This window comes from Palaemon carinicauda, chromosome 33 (genome assembly GCF_036898095.1).
Source record: "Palaemon carinicauda isolate YSFRI2023 chromosome 33, ASM3689809v2, whole genome shotgun sequence".
NCBI classification, from domain to species: Eukaryota; Metazoa; Arthropoda; class Malacostraca; order Decapoda; family Palaemonidae; genus Palaemon; species Palaemon carinicauda.
The window spans coordinates 52,646,286-52,668,979 of NC_090757.1; the positions used below are offsets into that span (position 1 = coordinate 52,646,286).

Genomic DNA, 22,694 nt, shown 5'->3' on the forward strand with positions numbered 1-22,694 from the left:
ACAGTAAAGGAAAGGAATTGTTAATTGTGACAGCAGCAAAACAAAGGAATTGATAATTATGACAACAGTAAATGAAAGGAATTGTTAAGTATGACAGAAGCAAAAGAAAGGAATTGATAATTATGACAAGAGTAAATGAAAGGAATTGATAAATTTGACTACTGGGAACTAAAAGAATTAATAATTATGACAACAGCAAAGAGAAGGAATTGACAATTGTGACAGCAGCAAAAGAATGGAGTTGATAATTATAACAGCAGCAAATGAAAGGAATTAATAATTATGACAGTAGTAAATGAAAGGAATTGATAATTATAACAGCAGCAAATGAAAGGAATTAATAATTATGACAGTAGTAAATGAAAGGAATTGATAATTATAACAGCAGCAAATGAAAGGAATTAATAATTATGACAGTAGTAAATGAAAGGAATTGATAATTATGACAGCAGTGAAAGAAAGGAATTGTTTATTTTCACAGCTGCAAAAGAAAGGAATTGATAATTATGACAGCAGGAAAGGGGAGGAATTGATATTTATGACAGCAGTAGAAGAGAGGAATTGTTAATTGTGACGGCAGCAAAAGAAAGGAATTGATAATAATGACAGCAGTAAAGGAAAGGAATTGTTAATTGTGACAGCAGCAAAGGAAAGGAATTGATAAAAATTAAATCAGCAAAGGAAAGGAATTGATAGTTATGACAGCAGAAAACTACATGAATTGGTAATTGTGACAGCAGCAAAAGAAAGGAATTGATAATTATGACAGCAGAAAAAGAGAAGAATGGTTAACTGTGACAGTAGCAAAAGTAAGGAATTGGTAATTGTGACAGCAGCAAAAGAAAGGAATTGATAATTATGACAGCAGAAAAAGAAAGGAATTGTTAATTATAACAGCCGCAAAAGTAAGGAATTGATAATTATGACAGCAGCAAAAGAAAGGAATTGATAATAATGACAGCAGTAAAAGAAAGGAATTGATAATTATGACAGCAGAAAAAGAAAGGAATTGTTAATTGTGACAGCAGCAAAAGAAAGGAATTGATAATAATGACAGCAGTAAAAGAAAGGAATTGATAATTATGACAGCAGAAAAAGAAAGGAATTGTTAATTGTGACAGCAGCAAAAGTAGGGAATTGATAATTAAGATAGCAGGAAAGGGAAGAAATGGATAATTATGACATCAGTAAAAGAAAGGAATTGGTAATTATGACAGCAGAAAAAGAAAGGAATTGTTAATTGTGACAGCAGCAAAAGTAAGGAATTGATAATTATGACAACAGTAAAGGGAAGGAATGGATGATTATGACAGCAGCTAATGAAAGGAATGGATAATTATGACAGCAGTAAATGAAGGGAATTGATAATTATGACAACTGTAAATGAAAGGAATGGTTAAGTATGACAGAAGCAAAAGAAAGGAATTGATAATTGGTCCAGTAACAAAAGAAAGTAATTGATAATTATGACAGCAGGAAACTAAATGAATTAGTAATTATGACAGCAGCAAAAGAAAGTAATTGATAATTATGACAGCAGTAAATGAAAGGAATTGTTAAGTATGACAGAAGCAAAAGAAAGTAATTGATAATCGTGCCAGCAACAAAAGAAAGGAATTGATAATTATGACAGCAGCAAAAGAAAGGAATTGATAATTATGACAGCAGCAAAAGAAAGTAATTGATAATTATGACAGCAGTAAATGAAAGGAATTGTTAGGTATGACAGAAGCAAAAGAAAGGAATTGATAATTGTCAACAGCAAAAGAAAGTAATTGATAATTATGATAGGAGTAAAAGAAAGGAATTGATAATTATGACAGGAGTAAATGAAAGGAACTGTTAAGTGTAACAGAATCAAAAGAAAGGAATTGATATTTGTGCCAGCAACAATAGAAAGGAATTGATGATTATGACAGCAGTAAAAGAAAGGAATTTTTAAGTGTGACAGAATCAAAAGAAAGGAATTGATAATTGTGACAGGATCAAAAGAAAGGAGCTGATAATTATGATATCAGGAGAGGAAATGAATTGGTAATTATGACAGCATCAAAGTCAAGTCAAGAAGTAGGCTTACAGCCAAGTAGCAATAATATTGATGATATTAATAATCATTAATTGAATGGTATAACGCTACAAGCCTTGATCTCAATATCAACTATTGCAATAATTAAAACGGATCCAAATTAAGGCAGGGCTAAAAATTTCCAACATATTAAGGTTTGCCATGTACACATTGCTTGGTAAAGTATATAAAATGCAGTTGAAAATGAAAATATCAAATAGCTAATAGATCATAATTAATTAATTCTCATTAGAGATGCGGGTGATGATTTCGGGTCGAAGAGCTTTCCAGCATCAAAATTAATAATGAAATTTGCTGTTAATATGAGTTAGTGAGGGTAAGGGGGTGGGGTAGGGAGAGGAGGGATGTCGTTGATAGGGGTGCTGGTGTTCTATTAACTAATGACCTCTCCAATCTGTCAACTCATCCCGTCATAGTTCTGTATAATTGAGAGCCTTGTTAATACTAGATAATCACCATATGGGATTTACCATTTTTGTGATACTATCTTTCCAAATCTAGTTGTTGCACGTCACAATAGCTATTTGAAATTCTTTCACGCCTTTGTACGAGCTTTTTATCTCATTAACTAACCGCTCGAGCATGTAATATTTTATCCCTTTTTTATTATAGTAGTGTACGTGACCCGTCAAAGAGGACTGCTAAATATTTAGGTGGATATGCACACACACAGATTAAATCCTTCCCATTCCTTCCCCCCTTCTAACTACAACACGGCAGTTCTGGTTCCCGAGTGTAATTCTCCGGAACTTTTTGGGGTACCTCCTCTCACTAGGGTATTATTAATTCATCTCCCCCTATCGAGATCTAGCAGTTATATGTCTGGGATTGCCGCTCAGTATATATTCACACTTTCTCTTTATTATATAGGTGAGATTATTTTTACAATTCGGACGATTTCACTTTTACAGTATACCTCTTGTCATTTTTGCTATCTTCGTTCCATTCACTTACGACAGCTAAGACTTGCTTCTCCCCTGTCGCGTGACGATTATATTCGTAAAGATTTATCTGTTATGACCAATGTAGGGGACAAAATTTTCCTTTCGTGTCCCTCGTGATTTGCACGACATTTGTTGTAAAATGGCTTCCCTCTTCTCTCCCTCGATGATAATATTCTGATAAGATTTATCGTTTAAAATATGTTTTTTTTTCTGCCCCTTGTTCTTTTTACAATCTTTATCATATTTACATCTCCTTTTAAGTCTATCTGCTGTAAATTGACGACTGATTCTTCATCAGCAAAATAAGTATGTTTGTGTATGTGTGTAAGTGTATATATGTGAATACACGAGTGTATGCATATATCCATCTAGATACAGAAGTTGATAAATCAACAACTGTTTTAAGTCATCACATCTAATAATGTTTGCTTCGACTGGCAGCTCACCATCACGGTCCTTTTCCCAGGGCCCTAACCGTCTGAAAAACACACCGAGGATAAATACAAAAAACGGCGGAGGAAAAGAAAAACAGCGAGCGATGTTTTTGATACCTGCCGTTAAAACATGCTTCTCCTCCGAGGAGTTTGGTCTCTGGGGCAATGCAAACACCAGTCTTTTTAGTTTGATCTGTTTCCTTTGGGCGTATTTTTATTTTGATAAGTATCCAGTTGGTGTTTTTTATATTTTGATAAATATCCATCAGGTGGTTTTTTTTTTTTTTTTTTTTTTTTTTTTTTTTTGATAACTATCGTTTAGGGGTATTTTTATTTTGATAAGTATCTTTTGTGGGTATTTTTATTTTGAGAAGAGTCTTTTGGGGGTTATTTCTTATTTTGATAAGTATCCTTTGGGTGTTTTTTTTATCTTGATAAGTATCCTTCAGGTGTTTTTTTTTATTTTGATAAGTATCTTTTGGGTGTATTTTTCTTTTGAGAAGAGCCTTTTGGGGGTATTTTTTTTTTCTGATAAGTATCCTTTGGGTATTTTTTTTACATTTTAGTCAGTTTCCTTCGGATATGTATCACATCTGGACATATGACTTTTTTATTTTATTACTTCACATATAATTTATTCTTTTGTTTCGTTGATACTTTTTATTTTTAGTTTATTCTTTACTTTTCCGTTTATTTTCTACTTTAACTACTTCTTTTAATAGGCCTGCAGTATTCTACTTTACTAGGTAAAGTTACAGCTTGTTTAGTATTAGTAGTGAAATTAATCATATTAGTGATTGCATTACAACTGATAGCAGTAATTTAATAACCACAATTTAATGGATAATGGTTATCTGTGATATGAGTTACATATCAGAGCATTATTATTATTATTATTATTATTATTCTTATTATTATTATTATTATTTTCAATATTTTCAATATTTTAGTATCTTTAATATTATTATTATTATTATTTTCAATATTTTTAATATTTTAATATCTTTAATATCTTTAATGTTATTATTATTATTATTATTAATATTATTATTATTATTATTATTATTATTATTATTATTATTATTATTATTATTATTATTTTGAATATTGAAATCCACATAAATATAAATAGATATCTTAAAGTGCTCTCGCTCTTTTTTCCAAAGTTTCTTCCTCAACTGAAGTAGCATTTCGAAAAAAGAAAATGCTAAATCTCCTGACTAAGAACATACTGCTATAGTTATTATTACTATGCATTTTTACCCTATTTTCAAAATCGCTGTATTTCACGAGAGGCGGAAGCTAGGTAGAAAAGAAAACCATTATCTGAAAGCGAAGAATTTTCTCCAGGTATAAGATAAGGCTATTGGGAAACACTTGGACTTAGAGAATGAAAATGAGTTGAGGGCATTTTACACTTTTATCCAGGAAAGAACATAATTCAAAATGAAAGGGTTTCACGATTTTGCTGGGAACGCGGATTATTATTATTATTATTACTTGCTATCCTACAACTCTAGTTGGAAAAGCAGGATTCTATAAGCCCGAGGGTTCCTACTAGGAAAACATCCCAGTGAAGAAAGGAAGTAAGGAAACAAATAGAATTAATTACCAATTAAAAAGATAATTTAAGAAGAGTCACAACATTAAAATGAATCTTTCATATATATATATATATATATATATATATATATATATATATATATATATATATATAAATACAGTACATATGTATGCATATATATATTATATACTTTATATACTATAAAAACTTTAAAAAACAAGAGGAAAAGAAGTAAGATAGAATAAGTGTACCCGAGTGTACCCCCAGGCAAGAGAACTCTACCCCAAGACAGAGAAAGACCATGGTACAGAGGCTATGGCAATGTCCGATGCCAGACAACGATGGTTTTATTTTGGAGTATCCTCCCAGAAGAGCTGCTTACCATAGCCAAAAAGCCTCTTCTACCCTTACCAAGAAGAAAGTAGCCACTGAACAATTACATTGTAATAGTTAACCCCTTGAGCGAAGAAGAATTGTTTGATAATCTTAGTGTTGTCAGGTGTATGAGGACAGATGAGAATATGTAATAGGCCAGACTATTCGGTATATGAGTTGGCAAAAGGAAAATGAGCCGTAACCGTAGAGAGAGATCCAATGTAATACTGTCTGGCTAGTCAAAGGACCCAATAACTCTCTACGGGAGTATCTCAAAGGGTGGCTGGTGCCTTGTCCAACCTACTACCTACATAAGGATTGATTATTATTATTATTATTATTATTATTATTATTATTATTATTATTATAGCTATCATTATTATAGTTTTTGTAATTTCATATTTCTATAATAATAATAATAATAATAATAATAATAATAATAATATATGCATCCTTTTCTAACATGATTTCATAGTTTAGGTACTGCCGCTAGAGAGTTATTGGGTCCTTTGACTAGCCAGACAGTACTACATTAGATCCCTCTCTCTGGTTACGGCTCATCTTTCCTTTGCCTACACATACACTGAACAGTCTGGCCTATTTTTTTCCACACACTTCTCTGTCCTCATACACCTGACAACACCGAGATTACCAAACAATTCTTCGTTCAAGGGTTTAACTACTTCAGTGTCATTGTTCTGTACCAACCGTGTGTCACACAATTGTACATAATTCCTTTTGTATATATTATGCTTGTATCTGCGCTCTTCCCTCGCACTAAAACGAACATGAAAATTCACGTCTCCGGTTTTCCTCTGTGACATTGTCTGTCTTGTAAACATGTTATGTCCTGTTGCCTTGAGGTTTTGTATATAAAGGATAGTGTTCTATAATATTATAACTCAGTTGATTGCATCCTGCCTTTGAGTTCACAACCTTCTCTCGGCCCGTCACATTGGTGACCCCGGAAGTCGACTCGCTCCCACCGCCTTCCACCCCCACCCCCTCGCCCCTTCATCGTTGGTAGTACTATGGCGGACTCTACGGCAGTTGGTGCTGCGGCCGCTCCATTCAAACTTTCATCGTTTCCCAGCGGAGAGGCATTTGCTTGGTTTCAGCGCGCAGAAGTCCAGTTTCGTATCAGGGGCGTGACTTGCTCTACCACCAAAGCGGATTATGTTCTCGCGGCGATACCCGAGGACACCTTCCCAGAAATATCCGACTGGCTTTGTGAACAAGGAGACACCCCAATAGCGTATGACGCCCTCAAAACATACCTTCTGCAGCAGTACTCGCCGTCGCCACCCGCCCGTATAGCAAAGCTTTTTCAGCTCTCGCAACAACCGTTGGGGGACCAAAGGGCTTCGCTTGCCCTCAGGGAAATGACCAGTATCGCTCGCCTTCAACCTGCCGCAGACGGCTCTCCTCGTGAGGTGAACCTACTTCGTGCCCTTTGGATACGCCGTTTACCCGAACCTGTACGCGCTGCCATACCCGATGTCGATAGTTTACCCATAAAGGACTTGATGACCAAAGCCGACGCCCTTATGGACAGCCACTTCAAGACCTCCATCAACGCCTCCACCCCTGACGACGAGGATGCCTATTCAACGTCAACCGAAGCTGACATGAATGCCGTAGGACATACACGCCTACCCCGTGACGTGCCGAAGCGGCGACAAAGCCGCCCATCACCCACCAATCGCTCGCGCCCCAGCGAATGACTTCTACAGCCACTTAATACCTCCCATCCACCGCAGTTTTGCTACTACCACTTCAGATTCGAGGCAACCGCGAAGAAATGTGCCAAGGATTGTCAGTGGCCAAAAAAAAACGTGTAAGTAGGCCATCGCTTGTGGCGGTGGCCTCCCGTGTTTCTAATCTTTTCTTTTTACAGGATGCAGGAACGGGCGTGCGATTTTTGGTAGACACGGGTGCTTGTCGTTCTCTTTTGCCAAGGAAACTCTTCAAGGCACGACGTAGTCTGTCTACATCTGCCGATGTCCGCTTGGTAGCTGCCAACGGATCTGCGATACCCACCTACAGTTACGAGAACCTCACATTATCGTTCGGAAATGGTAAATTCAATTGGAAGTTCCTCGTTGCTGACGTCACAATGCCAATCCTCGGTGCGGATTTCCTCTCTCATTTCCACCTTCTGGTCGATGTCGCCCACCGACGATTGGTCAACGCAGACTCGTACTTGTCGACACCTCTTCAACCCGCCCCCTCTAACCTTGCTGGCTGTGCACTTGGCTGTCCGATACTTTCGCCATTTCTTAGAAGGTACGCCCTTCGTCATTCGCACAGACCACATGCCTCTGGTGCACGCCTTCACTCGACAGTCTGACGCCTGGTCCGCCCGTCAACGCCGACATCTCTCCGCCGTGGCTGAATACAATTGCACCCTCCAATACATCCCTGGGAAAATGAATCCCATTGCCGATTCCCTGTCAAGAAACACGTTGGCTGCCGTTCAACTGGGATTGGATTACAACGCCCTGGCTGAAGCCCAACGACAGGATCCAGAGTATCAAGCTTGTAGGACACCCTGCACGTCCCTCCGTTGGGAAGACTTTCCCCTCGAAGACTCCAACACCACCCTCCTCTGTGACGTCAGTACTGGTAGACCGCGACCTTGGATTCCTGCTCCCATGCGCCGACAGGTGTTTGATTTCATTCACGGCCTTTCACATCCCTCGTGCCGTTCTACTGCACAGCTGCTGAAGGCAAAGTTCATTTGGCACGGTATTTCTAAGGATGCTAAGGATTGGGTCCGCGCCTGTACTTCTTGCCAAACTTCCAAAGTACATCGACACACGGATTCAGGAGTGGGCACTTTTCCTCAACCTCAGCGTCGTTTCGCACACATTCACGTCGACGTTGTAGGCCCCCTACCCACATCACAAGGACACCGTTACCCGTTTTCCGTCATCGACCACTCCACTCGTTGGCCTGAAGCCATTCCCATGGAAACTGCAACGTCCGCCTCATGTACATCTGCCTTACTCTCTGGATGGATTTCAAGATTCGGTATCCCTGAGTATATTACTTCTGACAGGGGAACCACTTTCTCCTCTCAATTGTGGACGTTATTAGCGAGTCTCCTGGGCATCACCCTACATCAGACAACGGCCTACAACCCCGCTGCCAATGGAATGGTTGAACGTTTTCATCGCACCCTCAAAGCAGCTTTGATGTCCCGCTGCAAGGATTGCAACTGGTTTACTCAGCTTCCCTGGGTCCTCCTGGGACTAAGGACCACTCCTAAAGACGCCCTCGACGTCTCGGCAGCTGAAATGGTGTATGGCGACCCGTTGGTTGTCCCTGCCGAATTTTTTCCTTCTGCAAACTCCTCCGACGATCTCCAGCGCATTCGTCACGTCGTGGGAAAATTTACTCCGTGCCGCCAGACTTACAAGCCCCCAGCGAAGCATCACATACCAACGGACTTGCACTCTGCAACGCACGTCTTCCTGCGCAACGACACCAGCAAGCCACCGCTAACGCCCCCTTACATGGGCCCTTTCCTTGTGATCCGACGCAGTCCGAAAGCATTCCTCCTAAACATTCGGGGCAAAGAAGACTGGGTCTCCATTGATCGTCTAAAACCTGCTTATCTTCTGCCAGATGACCCGCCTACAGTTCGCCTCTCTAGATCAGGGCGCCCTATTTAACATGTACAGTATGTCATTTTTAGGGGGGGAGCCATGTACCAACCGTGTGTCACACAATTGTACATAATTCCTTTTGTATATATTATGCTTGTATCTGCGCTCTTCCCTCGCACTAAAACGAACATGAAAATTCACGTCTCCGGTTTTCCTCTGTGACATTGTCTGTCTTGTAAACATGTTATGTCCTGTTGCCTTGAGGTTTTGTATATAAAGGAGAGTGTTCTATAATATTATAACTCAGTTGATTGCATCCTGCTTTTGAGTTCACAACCTTCTCTCGGCCCGTCACAGTTCAGTGGCTACTTTCCTCATGAGGGTAGAAGAGAGACTTTTCTATAAAAGCCGCTCTTCTGAAAGGACAATTAAAAAACAAAATCATTGCTCTCTAGTCTTCGGTAGGGCCATAGACTCTGTACCATAGTTTTCTACAGTTTTGGGGTAGAGTTCTCTTGCTTGAGAGTACACTCGGGCACACTATTTTATTTTATTTTTCCCTGTTTATTTTTGAAGTTTTTGTGATTTATGAATGAAAGATCTATTTTGATATTGTTACTGTTATTAAAATATTTGATTTTAATTGCTCATTACATCTCTGGTAGTTTATTTATTCCCTTATTTCCTTTCCTCACCGGGCTATTTTTCCTTGTTGGAGCCCTTGTGCTTTAGGCATACTGCTTTCCCAACTAGGGTTGAAGCTTAGCTTGTAATAATAATAATAATAATAATAATAATAATAATAATAATAATAATAATAATAATAGTAATGATGATGATGATGATGATGATATCATTGCAACCAGGGCTTGTGTACGTTGCAAGTCTTAACTTGTGCAGATAAATGTTGTTACAGTGAGAGAGTTTTAAGTAAAAGCTCCAAATTTACAATTTTCCGAAAGTTTATTAATTTCAGAGGGTATCCCTTACCTTTGATGGAAAATGGAGTTTCTTTCGAAATTAATAAAGTTTTTGATAAAAGGTCACGACTTGGTTAATTTGTATGGATTTATATGCAATTTCCTAACAGAATAGTTCTTTAATAGAAAAAAGGGTATATGTATGTATTTAAATTCAATTAAATTTTTTGAAAGTATTTTAGAAGGTACCATAATAGACAGCACTATGCAAATTACATTTCATTTAAGACATGTCTTGTCTTGGGTAATGCCATAGATTCTGTACCATGGTCTTCCACTGTCTTGTGTTAGAGTTCTCTTGCTTGAAGGTACACTTGGACACACTATTTTGTCTTATTTCTGTTCCACTTGTTTTGTTAAAATTTTTATAGTTTATGTAGGGTATATTTATTTTAATGTTGTTACACTTCTTAAAATATTCTATTTTCCTTTTTCCTTTCCTCACTGGGCTATTTTCCAGGCTGGAACCTCTGGGCTTATAGCATCCTGCTTTTCCAACTAGGGTTGTAGCTTAGCTAGTACTAATAATAATGATAATAATGTTTGATCGTTCACATCTGTATCTTACGATTCCTCACGGAACCTAGAGAAGTTTTCAGCAAGCCATTTTGTAGCAGATAGAAAAGCCTTTTGATTGTCTTGTATTTTATATTTTCTTTTATTTTCAATGTCACTTTTTCTTAAGCTGTTATCTATACAAGCTTTTATGTGTCGATTTATTCATTTATTTGTTAATTTAATTTAAATTTTTTGGGTTTTCTATTCGTATAATAAACTTCCTAAAGTAAGGGTCCTTTATTTCGTTTCAAATGGAAGGGATATCATCTGTTTACATAATAAAACACAATGTATATTTCTCCTTTTTTTCAATAGTCATATGATTTTTACGTCTCTTTTTTGTGAGAAAGAAATCTAGTTAAACAGATCAACGGGTGGCCTCTTATATAACATTTTATTTCCGCGACTTTAGAAAAAAAATAAGGGGAGAACTTTGAAGCAGAAAAAGACCAGTGGTGTAAAAACTCGTCCGAGATTTATAAAGGTCCCCACTTTTACGGTTTCTGAAAGAGAGATCATAGAAGATCCGCTTTGAGAGAATCCAAGCTTTTCGAGAGAATGTTATGGACAGCCATAAAATGCTCGCCTGGAGTCTTAATTAACTTTAGTAGATTGTTCGTCAAGGAGGATAAAGGCCTCCTTGAACTGTTTCAGCTAACATGCTTCGGAAAATTTTCTATGCTTGAGTAAAATAAAATTCTTTATCCGGATATTGTGTACTTTTATTAAACTTGTGTCTTTATTACTTATTTTGACTTTCTTGTATATGTAAAAATATTAGTTTATTTCAACTGCTTCATGTACGGTAATTAATTTATTTCCCGGATAAGATTAAAACATCATTTAATCACATGTACCATTAGCAATAAAATTTTACTTTAGCTGCCTAAAGGATAATATTTCTAGATATCTTCTTCCCAACTATTCTCCTTACATTAAGGGGTCGGTTGCCTGATACGTCCTCTCCAATGTCTTCCGTCAAAAGCATCTTCCACGGAACCTCTTCTTTCCATATCACCCTTCACCTTATCTCGCCTTAATTCTCTTGCTTCCCTTGCGATCTTCTCCCCTTAACAGGTTCCTCTCCAGCCCTCTTCACTCCCTATCCACTTCTAGACATATAGACAACAAATTAAACTGTGTTTTATTGGCTTCAATATCCCTTTTTCCCTTTTCAGCTACACGCCTGCTGTCTGGGTCTGGTGCTGGTCCCCTGGAGTTCACTCAGCCTCACTACTGCGCCGTCCTCAGAGAGGATGCAAAGTTGGCTGCTGCCGTGCTGAGCGTCAAAGCTGTTCACAAACAAGGTATGACCTTGAATTTTAGAATAATATGAAACTCAAAGTTTTTTTTTTCATTCAGTAAGGGAGAATAAATAATGTAGATTAACGTATAATTTGAATTAATTAAAAATGATTGGTAAAAATTTGTTAGGATTTGTCAGGTAAATGTTCTCTAACTTTCTTAAGATACAATTTTCCAATTCTATAATATCCCAATATTTATTATTTGGAAGGTGTGAAGAGATATCTCATCCATGGTGCCTGACAGGGTAATTGTCCCGCGTTATATTCCTGTATGATTCCTTGAGGGGCTTGCGAAGTATCTGGTTCTGTTTTATGTGTTCCATTTCACTAAATCTTTGAGTCCTACCATTTTCCTCCTCTTAAATACAAATACAGGCCAAGACCATGCTAAAGAAAGACCCAATAATCTCTAGTATTACCTTTTCATTTCTGTTGTTCATCTATCAAAATACTTAAATCATTTTCTGGGACATACTGAATCCATGTTTGCTCTTTCGGGTCATCAGAATCTAATTTGGTTTCCCTTGAGCAAAATCTTTTGGTAATCTGCCATGTCTTTAAGAATAGCTATCCTCTTTTCCTGCTTATGGCTTTACTTCTTTCTATTCATAATTTTCTTTACCTTGTTTGTTGCTTCCTTTCTTCCATCTGACTATCCAACCTCTAACTTTTACTTCGTAATGTAACTATTGGGATTTACATCGATGCATTTGTATGCTGAATGGCCTCACAGGCCCCAATTCTGGGCTCTATACAAGTTTTATTTCAGTCACCATTTTCGTTGAGCTCAATTGGTTGGATTAGATTAATATGGGCCATATAGCCTAGTGCTGGACCCAGGGAGGGCATTCGGCCTAACTGTGAAACTGGGGGCTAGTTCAAAGAAAGGAGACAGGGGGGGATGTAAAGTAAAAGGATAGAAAGTAAGTATAAACACCTGCCCAAGGGATGCTGAAAATAAAAAAAAGTTCATGATAATCTACAGCACACTGACGTTACTCTTCTGTAGATAGTTTTTCCACATATTAAGTTGATTTACTATATCCATACAAGCCATCTCTTCCAATATTCTGACAAAACCCGTTATCCTCTAATTGCTTAATTCAATCATAGTTTCTTTCCTCTTCTGTTAAGCTTTAGAAGTTTCTTTTTCCTTCGATTTTCCTGAACTCTCTCTGACTTGCGGCTGAGTCATGGCTATTTATTGGTTAGCCCCACCCTTTACAAATTTATTGTTGAATCAGGTTATGTAAGAGGATTCATTGCCAATTCCATCGGCCTGAGCATTGAAATTGATCATTAATAAGCAGATAAAGAAAGAGAGAAAGAAATCACGAATTCTCGCCAAGCCAGCAAAGAATTTGGACGTATTCTGCCTTTGAATCAACGTTTCCTTCTGTTCCTTTCAAGCAATTTTAACATCTCCCCTTTTTTTTCCATCTAAACCTCGGCTTCAAAGCAGCAATATTTCATGGATTTTTCTTTCCTTTTGAAGCAATCAAAGAGGGAAATCGAGTCTTCCAGTCATAATCGCCCTTTTTGGAAGTTTTCCCATTTTTCGAAGTTTCCCCTTAAGCAATACCCTGAATTCTTCGGTGCAAATATAGATAGATGAATGCCATCCAATTCCTTCCCACCCCTTCCTCCTTCCGGGACCGGGAACATTTATACGTCCCTCAGTTGCAGGGACATTCAATCCTTCCCCCTTCACCCTGGTTGCTCGGATGCTCTCTCTCTCCCCTTTCTTTAAGTAGGTCACGCTGCAAACGCAGACGGAGACATACACGTTTTGGGTCTTCATCAGTAATAGCCAATATTGATGGGGGTGCAGCTGCACCCAACGAACCCCCTTATGCTCTCGTCCTCCTTAGGGACGTTACTGCAACTTGTCATCCTCCTCCCACCTTCCCCCTCTCCAGCCTTCTCCCCTTTCTGCCTTTTCCGTCTCCCTCCTTTCTCCTCTTCTTCCTTTTCCCCTCTTCTTCCTTTTCCCCCCCTTTCTCCTCCCCTTCACACTATTCTTCCTCCTCGGCCTCCATCTCTCATACCTCCTCCTCGTCCTTATATTCCTCCTCCTCCTCCTTTCTTTTCCTTCCTTTGTCTCTTCCTCCTCCTCCTCCTCCTTTCTCTTTCTCTTCCTCTTCCTCTTCCTTCATTTCTCCATCTCCTCTTCTCCTTTGCTTCTTCCTCTTCCTCTTTCTTCTCTTTTTCTTCTTCCTACTCCTCTTCCTTCTCCTTCTGCTCCTTTTCCTTCTCCTTCCACTGTTCTTGTGCCTTCCCCATTCTCCTTCATTTTCTCCATCTCCTCCTCCTCCTTCTACTCTTTCTTTTGCCCCCCTCCTACTACCCTTTCTCTCCTTCCTCTTCATCTTCCTCCTCTTCCTCTTCCTTTATTTTCTCCATCTTTTCTTTCTTCTTCTCCTCTTCCTCTTCCTTCATTTTTTCCATCTTCTCTTTCTTCGTCTCCTCCTCTTCCTTCTCCTCCTCCTCTTCCTTCTCCTCCTCCTCTTCCTTCTTTCCCTCCTATTCCTCTTTCTCTTCTACTTCCTCCACCTCTTCCTCATCTCTTCTACTTCCTCCACCTCTTCCTCATCTCTTCTACTCCCTCCACCTCTTGATCTTCCTTTTTCTCTTCCTCCTCCTCTTGCTGTACCTTTTTCTCCTCCTCCTCCTCCTCCTTCTTCTTTTTCTTCTTCTTCTTCTTCTTCTTCTTCTTCTTCTTCTCTTCCTTTTACGTCTCATCTTCACCATAACCCCTCTTTTCTCCATCTCCTCTTTTTTTTATCATTCTCTTCCTTCATTTGCTCTACTTTCCTTTTCTTCACCTATTTCTTCTTCTTCTCCTCCTCCTCTTTTTTTCTCCAACTCCTCTTTTTTTTTCCTCCTCCTCCTCCTCTTTTTTTTTCTTTTCCTCATCCTCCTCCTCTTTGTTTTCCTCCTCATTTTCCTCTTTCTCCTCAACCTTCTCCTTTTCCTTCATTTTCTCCATCTCCTTCTCCTCCTTTTCCATCTCCTCCTCCTTCTTCTCCATCTCCTCCTCCTTCTCCTCTTTCTTTTAATCCCCCTTAGCCTTCATTATTTCATCTCCTCCTCCTTCTCCTCTTCCTTTTATTCCTCCTCTTTCTTCATTTTATCCATCACCTCTTTCTGTCTTCTTCTTCTTCTTCTTCTTCCTCCTATATCTCCTATTCTTCCATTTACTCCTCCTCCTCCTCCTCCTCCTTTCTTTTACACCTCTTTATACCTAACCATAACCCCGAAAGGGCTCTTTGCCCTCTACTGCTTTCATCAAGACACCCTAAAAGAAGGTTCCTTTCCTTGACCTCTCGAGAACTGATATTGAAAACCTGATTGCTCAACGTGATTTAGGTTAAGTGGTTGCATCGATCCGAAATGTTTTAATTCTTAGCAAATTGAAATATTTTCACTTCAGGCCAATGCGGAAATCACATTATTTAGAGAGAGAGAGAGAGAGAGAGAGAGAGAGAGAGAGAGAGAGAGAGAGAGAGAGAGAGAGAGTTTGGTATAAAGATTGAATGATGTTTGCTAAGAAAACCTAAAGATTGAATGATGTTTGCCAAATAAACCTAAATATGTGTTTGTTCTCATACTAACAAACCTTTCGTTATTTATGTGGAATATACTTTCGGCAGAGCTGGAAGGTAGCCATTAGATTTGGAGTGCGAGATAGCAACCTGCCTAACCACTAACAGTGGGTAGGTAAGGGGTGGCTGGGGGTTACCCAGCTACCTATATCTACTCACTGTTCATTGAACTGGGTCTGCTGCTACTGCTGAGGGCTCTGCCCAAATAAAATCGGCTGATCTTCAGCCAATAATAAAAGAAGAGTGTCTAGACTTAGGCTTTCTCCTACCACTATCTAACACTCCTTTACTAACAGACTCTCCTGTGGAAAATCTGCAAGCCTTTGTGGTCTTAAAACTCCAGTTGAAACAGGACTCAAGGGTCACAATCTCCCACTCTTACCGTCTGTGGCAAGTGGCATAGGGCTGCTAGGCTTGGCGCCTATAAGCCAAGTATTAGGATAAAGGTTTATCTGTTTACCTGGCATAAATAAGCCAGGAGTAAAGTCATGCAAATAGTTTCGATAAAATAATAGATTGTCAAGTGTTTTGATTACTTACCTACGTATCCCTGCCTGTAGGAATTGACTGCTGGGCCAACTTAGTGCTCGGAGAGCAGTAAGGAGACTCTTCAGCTGCAATTTGTGCAGGCTACTATATAGCTACCAATAGGCTAGATAGAGCCTCCCAGAATAATCATCCTTTTTCATGTGCTATAACTAGTCTTTCTACCTAAAACTATAACTTTGTCTGGGGACCTAGGGCTTAAAGGTTGGACAACCCAACTAGACACATTGTCTGTCCTCATCCTCCCCTCCCCTCTTCGGACATGGAACCCATGATGACTGTGGAACAGGAGATGGAACTCAAAGCAGTGGCCGCCGGAATCGAGCATGGAACGAGAACTGAACAACCCACTAGGTAAAGGACTCGAAAAGATGACGACGACAACCAGGAATGGCCCAAGGTGAACAACCGGAAGAAGAAGCAAGCAAAACGGACAACTGCCAAGGAAGGACTACCTTCAACATCAACCTCAACCGAGGCAAACCAGACAACCTCACCAACAGAGGGCCAGAACAGGGGAAAACTCACCCACTTCAGAGTGATCTCCAATAACTCTTCAGAGGCTTTCAGAGCCATAGTGGCTTTTGAACTCAATAACAAGAACTTAAAGATCCAGGCCAAGCCAAACAAGCAGGGCCAACGGACTATATCTACCAAGGAGGCCAGGGCACTCATCACGCTGAGAACCACCTCAGACTTTCAGTCAAAAGAGCTGAAAGAAGAGGAAAAAGTGAAGAAAGCAGTCGTAGTTGGCTACCCAATGGAGATGTTAGAAAGCCATCTAACCAACTTGACCAACATCACGGCTGCTGAAACGATTAAAAACAAAGCAGGATGCCTGACCAAGGCAATCCTTGTGACTTTTATAGGGCCACATCCCCAAAAGGTGGACCAAGGAATCTTTAGCAGTTTCTGGGTTAAAAGATATTACCCAGGACCTCTCAGGTGCTACAAGTGCTAAAAATTCGGGCACCGCAAAGAACAGTGCCAAGCAAGACATGACACGTGCCGTATGCTGGAATGGGCATTCTACCTAGGAATGCATTGACAACACAAGGCTGGCATACCTACCACCCCAAGGAGCCCAAATTGTAAAATACAACACTACCATGGCATGGGGATGCTCTGAAAGGGTTGCCAGGGTCATAGCAGCCCTGCCGAAGGAAAGGAGAGAGGAGCCCAGAGGCAGAACGGCACCAAGACCTCAACCTAGAAGAAGGTTCTATACCCAGGAAGAGCTCAGAACAGGAATCTTGAGATCTCAGTCTTCCACAAGAGCCCCCTCAGTCTTCCACAAGAGCCCCCACCTTCACCGCATAAGCACAAGCTCCCAAATCTCGACCAAGGACCATTTTCATTAAGACAACAGTCCTAAGGGAAAGATTGACAGACCTCGTCACTCGAGCAGTGACAGGAAAGATCAATGCAAGCGCTATCGAGGCCAATATTGCGTAACTTGTGAAAAGTTTTCTCTCCAATTCTTCCAAGTCCTCCTCCCCCTCTAACTCCTCATAACCCAACACCCCAAACTACCACATCATCCCCACTCTCCCTCACACCTTTCACATCCTCAGAACCCATCCCCATCATCCCTCTCACTTCATTCATCAATCCATCAACAGAGGTTAAGGCAATCGCTTTTGCACCTAGGGATCCTAGACAGTTCTCTTCAACCTACACTTCGGAATGAGGATCCTCAATTGGAATGTAGCTGGAGTGAGGACTAAAATGTCCTCCCTAATTGCAGTCTCCAAAACTGAGGATATAGATGTCATCCTGTTGCAAGAAACATTACTAACAACAGGAGCAAAATTTAGAATTGTTTGTTACAATGCCTACACCACCCCACGTATAGGCACTGTCAAAGGTCTGGCTGCACTAGTTAAAACTTCAATACCAACAGCAAGGATACACAATCCAATTCCCTGTGTTAACAATGTAGAGATGCTAGCAGTAAGAATAACATTGTTGAACCAAAAAATAACATCTACAATATTTATAGTAAAATAAATAGAGAAGAACCAGGAGAACTACAGCTGACAGCACATACAGAAGGTTCACCAACAATTATATGTGGAGATTTTAATGCACATCATCCTCTATTATCATCTCCATCAGCAACAAACCTGTCAGCACATAGCTTTTGCTGTAGGGGAATTTGAAGGAGTCTCCCTACTAAACATAAGGCACCCTACACACATAAGAGGAGGCAAGCTAGATCTGACATTTGCCACAACTGCAGTAAGACACCTAACCAGATGGTGAGTGCACTCAACCTTGGTTAGTGACCACTTTGCCACAGTAACAGAATTGGAGATGCAACAATTACCTGCAATACCTACACATCCGCCAATGTGGAATCAGGACCTAGCAGACTGGGTCGACTTCGACTAGCCCTTGAAGAATGGGCAGCAAACTACAACCCTCCTGATAACATAGATCAACTAGAAAAAGACCTAGTTGAAGCATTAGCAAACAAAGCAATGCCCCTGAGAGCAGAGAGAAGGAACTATACGTACAAGGACTCCTAGTACTACTGCCCAGAAGTAAGAAGGCTTAAAATACTACTAAACAGGGTTACAAAACTCTACAGAAGAAGAGCCACAATAGAGAGTAGAGGACTGCTGCAAACAGTTTAAAATGACATCCAACAGAGTAATCATGAAATAAGATAGAAAAATGGATGGAATAGTGCACAAAGTTGTCAAAGTACACATCTCTCTCTGAACCATGGAAGTGGTTAAACAGAGTAGCTGGGAAAAAGAGGACACCAGCTGCAATTCATCCGCATCCCTATGAAGAAGCAGAAAGGCTTGCAACAGCTTTTGCAAACAGGACAGGCTCAGCTAACCTCTCCCCTGAAACTAGACTGCTTCAGGAGCAACTTGCACCGGCCAGATGGGAGGAGATCAACACAGCCTGTCAATTACAGGATGACACTGACAGCCCTTACACCATTGAGGGACTGAGAGCAGTATACAAAACAGGCAAAGACACTGCACCAGGAGTAGACAGAATAACCTACACCATGATCAGACACATGGGTCTGGCAGGAGAAACCGCATTCCTGAAGATAATAAACAAAACACACCTCGAGCACTCAAGGCCTCAAGCCTGGAGGCAACAGGACACTCAGCCGATCCTTAAGTCAAAGCATCCAGAAAATCCAAGACCAATAGCTCTAGTATCCTGTGTGGAAAAAAAAACAGGAAAAAAAAAATGGTACTAAACAGAATAAAGTACAAAATTGGTCCCCTGCATAAACAGCTATATGCATATCAGGAGGAATTGGAACTACTGAATGCATAGCATATTTTCTAAACTGTATAAACCAGAAGAAGGCAACAATAGTCTTCATCGACTTTGAGAAGGCCTTCAAGCTAGCCAGCCCAGCAGCATTGCTGTAATCCGTGGTCAGAAAAGGAGTTAAAGGTTATCTGCTAGCATGGACAAAGAACTATGTATTAGGAAGACAAGCCTGAGTCAAATTCCAAGGAGTGATATCAGCTTTTCATGACTTGGAAAATGGAACTCCACAGGGAGGAATTCTTAGCCCCCTCCTATTCAACATCCTTATGGAAAACATAGCCTCTCCAACTCCCTAAAGGAGTAGAGATATTCATCTATGCGGATGATTTATGAGTAATAGCACGAGGGCCACTCAGAATGGTAAGACTGCAGAGGGCACTGAATGACATTACAGCCGAAAGTCAAATGAGCTGATTTTAAGAATAAACATAAACAAAATAAAAGCTATGACAGAAAGAGGCCCAAATCCTCTACAACCACTCACCATAGGAATGGAACACCTAGAATGGGTGGATAGCTTCACGTACCTAGGAGTTGTCATAGATAAACAACTTGCCTTCAATACCTTCAAGGAGGAAATCAAGTATCTTAAAGAAAAATCAAATGCAAGACTAGCAGCCATAAGATACATGTCTGCTCTAAAGGACGGAGCAAATGAACATATTCAGAAGTACTATCTAGCCTACACCCGAACTCTTGTGGACTATGCTGCTCCCACCCTAAAAAACCTGACAGAGGTCCAAAAAGCCTCTTTAGAGGTAATACAAAATGATGCCATGAGACTCATTCTAGGAGCACTCATGTGGACAAGGCTGTGCAATATCAGGCTTTAAACCAACCTGCCGACTATAGAAGACAGGATTGCACAGAGAAATGCGACCACCATAGCACAAATGTTTTCTCTCTGACAGAGACTTGATAGCGAAAAAGAGAGTAAGAGAGGAGCTTGTAAAGTACCCTGAGATCCAGACCCCAAGCTCCTATGGCAAGGATCACTTTAATAACACAAAGAGCCTGGGAATAGCTGAAGAAATGCTACAACTGACCCCAGACACAGCTCAGGGCACACAGCACATACCACCCTAGAAAAAAGAAGTGGCGACCTTTAGATATACAAAGATTACAAAAGCAAAGGAAGACTGCACAATGGAAGAATTAAGAACTGCAGCCCAGGAAGCAATCAGGAGCACAGAAATTGCAGGGGCACAGACCTACTACACAGATGGCACTGTAGATCCTGGAATTCAGACAACAGGAGTTGCATTGTACTCCAACAACTTTACGGCTTGCTGGAGAACATCCAACAATGCCTCCACCATGCAAATGGATCTTGTTGCAATACAACAAGCACTAAAACACACTATTGAAAACGAAGGGCCTGCAGTCATCCTTACTGACTCAAGATCCTCAATACATGCCTTGCAACAAGCAAAGAACAAAGAAAACTAGGCTCTACTAGCTGATATCAAGGCACTTTTATAATAACACAATGAAAGAAGCAGACCTGTAACTCTCAACTGGATTCCCAGTCACATCGAAATACCAGGGAATGAGAAAGCAGATGAGCTAGCCAAAAGTACAAGGTACATAGACAGGGTACAGGTGCACATGCAGCCTGCACTATAACAAATAAAAAATAAAATAAAGCCACAGCTCAAAGAAAATTTGATTAAAGACCTACACAAGTGGATAGGGAATAACTCCCCCTCTGCCACATGGTACAAGTGGGCCACAGATGTAGTGCCTACCCCCATATACACACACACACTAAGAGAACAGGCTGTATGCATTCACAGACTCAGGCTGGGATACAAAGCAAATTGTGATATGTTAGAAAACAATGAAAGACCTTGTGAACACTGTGACGAGACACCACTACAGGCCCTCTTGCACTACCTACTAGAATGTAGGGAGACAGTACAATTGAGGGGTAACCTACAAGCAGATTCGACTCACAACACGCCATGCAGACTGCAGCCACACTGGCAAAAGCAATTGTTGAAAACATTGAAATCCACAGACAGTTGCTTTCAAACCTACCTCCACCGAGGTAATGTAACCTCTGAATTCCTCATTAAATTCATCTCATCCCCTCACTGTAAGGCCATATGCACATCATCCTCTGTATTTTTCCATAACTTTTTCTACTACCCAAAAAGTCCGAAGGGACCCTAGGGAGTAAAGGGTTGGACAACCTGACCTGCAACATTTCTATACATTTCAAAGGCCTTACAATCTTTCAAACTACCACTATCCGGGACATGATGGCCCCCTTCCACTACCAACATCATCATCCTTCCTATGTTCACATCTGTCTCTACAACTAAAAACCTTTCAAAGTTCCTTTTGTTTAACAAAATTGTTGGCTACAATACCACCACAACCACCACCACTGAACCACATCACTTTTTGCTTTTGGCTGGTGGAGAGTGGATGTCTCTGCTCTCTACCTCCAAGGCTTTTATTACACGCTCACGATCACCTGACGCTCCATTACAGAGTAATGTGGTAGTTTTCAGATGTTGATGTTTGAGCCCGTGAGTTGTCGGAAGGATTCCTCTGCACTGACTACTCCTCTTGGGGGTAACCTTTCTAGTCTGCAGGTTGCGATTTTTCTTCCCCCTCGGAGGGGAGGAATTTTTAATTCTCTTTTTTTTTTTCTTAAGCGCTTATAGACGACATCGGGGTACGAACTAGTGGATGTAGCTGCTGCTGCTGACGTCTTCGCTTTCTACGAGGTCTACCTCCCGTTCACCCTTCTGTCGACTCCTGCTGACGACGAGTCTTCTCGCCTTCTGCTGAGCTTGTCGTCTCCCAACGATCTGCATCTTTTCCCGCTCACTCTCTCCCCCTACGGGCAACGTTTCAGTCTACGTATGCGACTTCCACCTGTTGAGGATTCCAAGACCACGGACGATCGTCAACCCACAGCTTGCTCGCCAATCACCAGATTGACGGACTACTTTCTCCTTAACAAACGCAGGCAAGACTTATCACCTTGTCTTTCTGGTCAGCCAGGATGTCGTTCGCAACAGTTTGATTCTAGACACCTTTCAGGACGTCTTTTGCGACAATCAATGATCGCCACAGAGATCGCAATGATCACGAGATCATAGATTATCATGATCTTGATGTTGTTCTTCTTAAAGGCGAAGACCTGTTCGGTTTCCCCTTCGGGGGATTACTCCGGCAGGATTCCCGTTCGGGAAATCCCTTCGTAGAGAACTCGTAAACAAATATTGGCTTTTTCTCAAACAACATTTAATGTTAACCTCCAATTTGAGATAGAGCTCATTGAAGAGAAACAGAGTGCTGCTTGGAGGTTCACCTCCAGGTGTAAGAAATTCCCCTTCCGAGGGAGAGATTACACAAACC

General features: G+C 40.4%; 1 protein-coding gene across 1 annotated transcript in view; it reads left to right on the forward strand.

Annotated features, from left to right (window-relative positions):
- The window catches only part of LOC137625956 (putative neural-cadherin 2), a 456,463-nt gene that overhangs the window by 326,087 nt on the left and 107,682 nt on the right, over nucleotides 1-22,694 (forward strand). The window contains exon 3 of the mRNA XM_068357020.1: nucleotides 11,731-11,859. Within this exon, the coding sequence (XP_068213121.1) occupies nucleotides 11,731-11,859 (129 nt within the window). The remainder of the gene's footprint in view (nucleotides 1-11,730; nucleotides 11,860-22,694) is intronic.